This window comes from Octopus bimaculoides, chromosome 6, assembly GCF_046866305.1.
Source record: "Octopus bimaculoides isolate indiv1 chromosome 6, ASM4686630v1, whole genome shotgun sequence".
NCBI lineage: Eukaryota > Metazoa > Mollusca > Cephalopoda > Octopoda > Octopodidae > Octopus > Octopus bimaculoides.
The window spans coordinates 27549608-27556926 of record NC_142933.1 but is presented as its reverse complement, the minus strand read 5'-3'; the positions used below and the strand labels follow the sequence as shown (position 1 = coordinate 27556926).

General features: G+C 36.4%; 1 protein-coding gene across 1 annotated transcript; it reads right to left on the bottom strand.

Moving 5' to 3' along the window:
- Positions 1–7111, bottom strand: LOC106869808 (uncharacterized). The gene is made up of 2 exons (XM_014915668.3): positions 6202–7111; positions 1–887 (listed from the first exon to the last, which is right to left on the bottom strand). The coding sequence occupies exons 1-2, from the start codon at positions 6482–6484 to the stop codon at positions 703–705; spliced, it is 468 nt and encodes a 155-aa protein (XP_014771154.1). The 5' UTR covers positions 6485–7111; the 3' UTR covers positions 1–702.
- Positions 7112–7319: the final 208 nt, after the last annotated feature.

The window sequence follows — 7319 nt, the reverse complement described above, 5'->3', positions numbered from 1 at the left end:
TTTAAACCATGAACAAACGTTTTATTAGTTTTCATTTCCTGTACTTATGTGTGTGTTTAATATATATTTATTATTTGTATTATATATATATATATATATATATATATATATGTCTCAATATATGTATGTATATATATATATGTGTGTGTGCGTGTGTGTGTGTGTGTGTATGTGCGTGTGTGTGAGAGAGAGAGAGAAAGAGAAAGTGAAAAATATTTATTCTCAGATTAATATGTAACAGGCACATCGTACCACCTTAGACCGGTTTCTTGTATTTAAATATCGGTTTTTATTACCAAGAGACATAGTTTTATATGCTTTGTCCTTTGTTTAATAGTGAAACACATTTTAGATTAAGGTATTTGAAACAAATCTCTAAATTTCTTTATTTAATGCAACAACAACTACCATTAATTAATTAAAACGGAATTATCAAGTTAAATTTTTTTTTTAGACTAAGAAGAATACAAAATGTTCTCAATGTGGAATAAGTTGTTTTTGCTTGAAGAGAAATCTAACGCTTCGGAAAGAATTTATTCACCAGTTGCTCGTAAATCTCATCACCCTTTGACAGAGAGTTCTAGCTGAAATATCAAACTCCTCTTTATCACGACAAACTAATTTATTCCTCTTTGTAAAACTTTTGTATTAACTATTTGCCAACAGAAGGTATCACTAGTTTCTCTAGAATCTTCTCCATGACTATGAAGTATATAGCTGACAGTTACTTTCTTCAGGTTCCACACATCTTTGGTGCTCAATACTAAAATGAAGGTCCTTTTGACACGGCATGGAAGGATATGAAGCACCGTCAAAACAGGGTATAAAACGGCCACAGTCTTGCGGGTCGTAGTTTAGTCCAGTGTCGTTTTTACAGAGCGGATCATCTGGAAAAGAAAATTAAAAATGATATAAGGGAAATATTTCAAGAACGTTGAGTTAATAGAAATATCGATAAAATGCACACGGTATCTTTGGTAACAATCATCGCATTTATTCACACTATGTAGATTGTTGTAGTCATTTAGCTGCAGCTCAGCTCTGATCAAGCGTATCCCAGCCATTAACATACCGTCATTATTTTTGAGGTAGCAAGGACTACATATCAATCTGCATGTCAATGACCCCAATAAATTTAACCGATTCGACCATCGGGCACCCCACAATTCTGTCAAGCAGTACGGCCCTGCCTCTCCAGGTGCCGAGCTGCAGGACTGCCAGCTTTTCCTGATTAAATTTTGTTCCTGTTACAGCTTCGTACTACTTCAAAGTTTTGTCTTTAACCTCGATATGATTGGTATCCGTCACTGTTACAATGACGTCATCTGCGTATGCGGACCTCTTTACCACATTCTAGTTCATGCGAAATGCTTCTCGAAACATCCGACTCACGTAGCGCCAGTACGTACAAAAGAGGCGAGAGCTAGCAGCCTTGACGGGCCAAATGCATAATACTAAACGGTTCTGATAGATAGCGATTTACTTTCTTTACTGAGCAGATGTCACTGTACAGCCACCTAACCTATGAAGGCGTAACCGAACCCAACTGCCGCGGGGACAATTCCGAGACTTTCACTGGTTTTTATTGACAGCCACGTCCTGCTTTATGTCACCACTTTGTAATATGTAAGACAACTCATTATCTTTTCTTACAAGCACGAAGTTGGATGTGGGTGAAGTTTGTTGTTGTTGTGAGTGGAGTTATGTACTCAATTGGTACTTTTTGTTCTGGTTTTTGTCGAGTTTGAGTGTTTCTCTGCTAGTTTTTCTCTCACGTGCTCATTCTTGTCTCGTTTGTGCGTTTTATATTTGTTGTTGTTGTTGTTAGTGGAAGAGGTGGTAGTGATTCGTCTGAGGTTGATATTGGATTGGTACTGTTTTGTGTTTTGTTCCTTTTCTTTTTTTACTTTTTCCAGTCATTTTCTTCATATCCAGTGAAATTTTGCTCCCCTCTAACACAATGCATGCCAGTATCCATCAGGAGTTTCGCTCTGGTGGGACTGTTACCTTCACAATCCTTCTTTCCAAATAAGACTGGAAGAGAAGTCCTTTCAGTGACAGGTGATCACTGAATGTTTACTACGAGGTCCTTAATCTTAAATAAGACCTCGACCCCCTCCGAACTGCCTTGCCATAGATATATGTTCGATGTTCTTCCACACATCACGGAATGCCTTTCTACTCGTGCGTTTGTGGCCATCTCCAGTTGACGACTTTTAATCTTTTTTAACGATATATGACAGTATCCCAAGCAGTTACAAGTAGAATTTCAGAACGTATTGTCCTTCTCTCCTCACTTTTCCTAAATCGAATGGCGTCTTCGAATTACTCCCTTAAAGAAAATATATCAGCAAAAGAAGCTTTGCTATTGCTGATGTTGGTAGTGTTGTTATTGCTGTTGCTGCTGCCTCTGCTACTGCTGTCGCTGCCACTTTTGCTGCTTTCGTTGTTATCTTCAGTGACATTACCACTGCTGATACTGTTGCTTTTGCTATCATGGCTGCTGCTGTTGTTGTTTTTGTTAACGCTGTTGATGTTGTTCTTTTTGCTGTTATTCTTGTTTTCCGCTATATCAGTGGTGCAATTTTTTTTTAACTTTGAATTTTCACTGATGAAACCTTCCACCCCACTTCTATGAGTAGAATGCCATTTTCACTACCATTACTGCTGCTGTTGTTGCTTTTGTTGTTGTTGTTGTTGTTGTTGTTGTTGGTGGTGGTGGTGGTGGTGATACTGTTGTTTGCGGCAGTAGCAATGGTGCAATTATTTGGACTTCGAACTTTCAACGTTTGAAAATGTTATTCTCCCTTTTCATGAGCAGAGTGAAGGGGAGCGACACGTTCATTACCTCCTACCTCTCCCTTCAGCTTGCTGGCTTTGGATGCCGACGCCATGTTTGTCAAAGTTACGTTTTTCAAAATAAAATCTGAGAATTTTTTTTTAGCAAATTTGAGCCCCAAAAGGAGTGATAAACAAAAAAGCCAGCCAGCCCTATGAGTTTTGGTTAGCTTAAACAAAAGTTATGTATGAAAATTTCAACTTTCGACATATAAACAACTTTTGAACCGATGAACAAACTTACGAGTGACTCGAAGTGATTTGTTGCTGACACTACACACAAAAATAATATAATATAGAATGACAACAGGGTAACGCCGTTAGTTTTTAAGTTTTTAAAAGTTTTTTAAGCTCTTTGAAGTTCTTAAAATGCTTTTCCTTAAGCGATTTTTGAGATTTCTTTAACAAAATAATCTAAAAAAGTTTTCACCTTGTCACCTTTTCTAGTCTTGTTCTTAACTTCTTTTAACTTCGACGTCACCCCGTTGTCTTACTATGCTATATTATAACCACGTTACCTGAGATACACCAGCACATTACAAAAATAATATTAAAAAAATAATTGTTCGAAATTTTAATACAAGGCCAGAAATTTTAGGAAAGTGGATAATCCATTACACCGATCCTAGTACTTTGTTTGTTACTTTATTTTATCGCCCTTGGAGAGATGAATGGCAAAGTTGACATGGCAGGGTTTGAACTCAGAATGTAAAGAGCTAGAACAAATACCACTAAACATTTTTCCCGATGCTCCACAAATTCTGCTAATCTACCTCTCTTATGGCTTCTAATTTAACCAGCAATTATGAGGTCAGGGTGTTAGTAATTAAATCAACCTCAGTACTTAAGTCATATCCTCCAGTCCAAAAGCATGGAAAACAAAGAACAAGGATAGACAGTTGTAGGATGGTACAGTCAATTAGGTCGACTGAGTAGTTTACTGGTACATATTTTATCGACCCCGGAAGCACAGATTGTAAAGAAATTCCTCTGGTTTTAAAACTCACTACATAAATATTGCAAGATATCTTGTCCGATTCCATCATCTTGAGCTCTATTTCTAACAATAAAGATTTTTAACATCATTACTGGTAGGTTGAAAGACCAGCATCATCTTCCGCTGCATATTAGAGATAAAGCCTACAAACACATGCGCATGCGCATCGTCTACGGTCTCCCAAAGGGAGCATTTAGTAATGTGTAACTCATCGTGTATAAGTATAAGCATCTCCCTCTGATGTGGAAGCGTGTGGCTTGGTGGTTAGAGTATTCGGTTCAATATCGTAAGGACGTAAGTTCGATTCCTGGTGGCGCGTTGTGTCCTTGGGCAAGGCACTTTATTGCAGGTTGCTTCAATCCACTCAGCTGGCAAAAATGAGTTGTATCTGCAATTCAAAGGGCCAGCTTTGTTACACTCTGTATCACATTCTGTGTCACGCTGAATCTCATTGAGAGCTACGTTAAGGGTGCGCGTGTCCGTGGAGTGCTCAGCTGCATGTATGATAATTTCATGAGCAAGTTGTTCCGTTGATCGGATCATCTGGAGCACTTGCCTTCGTAACCGATGGAGTGTCAGTTATGTCTCTGACTGTTTCTCTCTCTGTGTGTATGTGTGATAACATACGTACATAAATGCATGCATACATACATACATACATACATACATACATACATACATACATACATACATAAGGTCATGTACTGTTAATCTTGGTATGAGATCATCATGTTGCACACATATGGTTGTGATGCATGTGCCTGGTGTACCCTTATCAGACAGGTAGTCATGATGGGTATAATGGGCTTCGTATATTTTACCCCAGTGTCACTTTGATGGCATGCGCTGCTTTCTCATACATACATAATACATTCATACATACATACATACATACATACATACATAATACATTCATACATACATACATACATACATACATACATACATACATACACATATACACATACACACAAATATATATATATATATATATATATATATATATATATATATATATATAACAATATATTATAAATTAACTACCAACAAAAATAATTGGTAAGCTAACTTAAAAAATCATCACCAAAATAGCAGAAAAAAAACGACAGTGAAGATATGCAGACTCTTCAAGAATCGATCCTTTTGGTTATATTAATAATAATAAAGGAGTTACGACGCAAAAACGTATAAATTCAAAAGAACATATTTATCTTCTTCAATATATATTTCAGTATAAAGAATTCATTAAGATGCTTAAATCAAAATTTCTTTACACATCATTCAGGAACAGATATAACATCAGAAAAAATACATTCCGTTTAAAAACACAAACCGTTCATGGCGAAAACATTTCACAATTATATATATAAACGCTTAGTTTTAGAATGGTGGCAGCTGATGAAGGAAATGTTCTCTATGTGGCCTGTGTGTTTTCTGTACTCTGTTTATCATTTTGTCCGAGTTTTTTTGCAACGTCCTGTACCCAGATATGCATCTATATATACATGCAGATGTAGGTATGTACATACATGTACGTATATATGCATATACTCATTTATTATCTGTATTTTATATATATATATATATATATATATATATATATATATATATGTATATATCATATGGGTGGCAATTTTACAACCTAATGGCAAAAATATATACGTCACTAAAGTGAATAAGGGCTCTAATCAGCACCAGTATTGCTAGAAATGAGAATCAAAACAACTCAATAGCCAACAAAAGCACTATATAAGCTGACAATGCGATAAATTTAATCCTAGGCGCAGTGAGAGCCACTGATGAGCGTTAAGATGCATAAGCATCAGAAAGCGAAATCATCAATGATCTGATTGTATTTGCGACCATAAGGAGTTTGTCTCCCTTGTCAGTTCATTAAGATTGTGCTTTTATTGGCTATTGAGTTGTTTTGACTCTTATTTCTATCAATGCTAGTGCTGATTAGTGCTCTTGTTAATTTAGAGACGTGTGTGTGTGTGTGTGTGTGTGTGTGTGTGTGTGTGTGTGTGTGTGTGTGTGTGTGTGTGTGTGTGTGTGTGTGTGTGTGTGTGTGTGTGTGTGAGCGTGCGCCCGCGCGTGCGTGCGTGCGTTTAAGTGTGTGCGCGCATGCGTATGTATATTCGTGTAAAACGTTTGGTTAATTTATGTCTCCCTATCTCAAGAAGAAACTTAGACATTCGTTAAATTGTGATGGTAAAAATATATTCCAGACTGAAATAACGGAGACGGAAGAAGGTAGATATGAAATGTTGAAATACTTTGAAGGTATTGCTGCATATTGGCCACAATTTAATGAGTGAAAACCGCAAAATAATTAAATCAAAGGTGTAATTTTAAAACGTACTTACTCAACTTTCCTCCGTAAAAGGCGCGATCACAATCGTCGAAACCACTATGTCTATACACACAGACTTGTAAAGACTGAGAAAACACCGTTCCTTTGCCACATGACATCTTAGTACTCAAAGACAAATCGCCTCTGCAATCAAAGAACTCTTGACAGTTGACGGGCGATCTTACAAAATTGGTTTTCGTTCTTTTAGCTACCATCTCACATAATGATGTGACATTTTCACCACCGGCTTTTACTGATATACAACAGAATACAAGTAGGGCTACAATTAGACGCATTTTTACCGTAATGAAAAGAGTCAGAAAATAGCTTATGTTGGTTGATTCAGCACGAATGATTTTTCTGAAAGTTCATATAAATTGGTCCACTTTTGTATTGCTGATTATTGAATGAATGTATAGAAGAAAGAATGGGATATATTTATATTTAGAGAGATCGTTTGTAAATACTTTCATCACATAAAAGATAAGAAAAGGAGTTATCTATATTGTTCTCCCTTCTTAAACCGCTCCTTCGTTTGTTCTTAACAAAATATTATACACACACACATACACATACACACATTATGTATACATACATACATACATACATACATACATACATACATACATACATACACCCACATACATACAGACACACCCATATACATCAATCGAGATGATATTAGTTTCAAATTTTGGCACAAGGCCAGCAATTTCTGGGGGAGGGGCCTCGAAGTTGACAATGTGGGATCACTCGCTATTGTCCATATCACCTCTCTTCTTCCTCACAACTATTCGTTCTCTTCTTCTTCTTCTTCTTCTTCTTCTTCTTCTTCTTCTTCTTCTTCTTCTTCTTCTTCTTCTTCTTCTTCTTCTTCTTCTTCTTTCTTCTTCTTCTTCTTCTTCTTCTTCTTCTTCTTCTTCTTCTTCTTCTTCTTCTTCTTCTTCTTCTTCTTCTTCTTCTTCTTCTTCTTCTTCAACAGCTTTTTCACCTTAACCGCGTCTTCATCCTTGAACCACCATATTTTTATTTACTTTGGTATTGACACTTTACTTGCCTTGTACATATTTTTCCATTCTGTTTACATTTTCATCGTTATTTACTTTTTGTTTCCTCTCGATATAAGCAAAA

Coding starts and splice junctions, on each gene's coding strand:
- LOC106869808 (XM_014915668.3), bottom strand. CDS start 6,484: ATGCGTCTAATTGTAGCCCTACTTGTATTCTGTTGTATATCAGTAAAA. Junction 888..6,201: donor CTTTTACGGAGGAAAGTTGA/GTAAGTACGTTT, acceptor TTTCTTTTCCAG/ATGATCCGCTCTGTAAAAAC.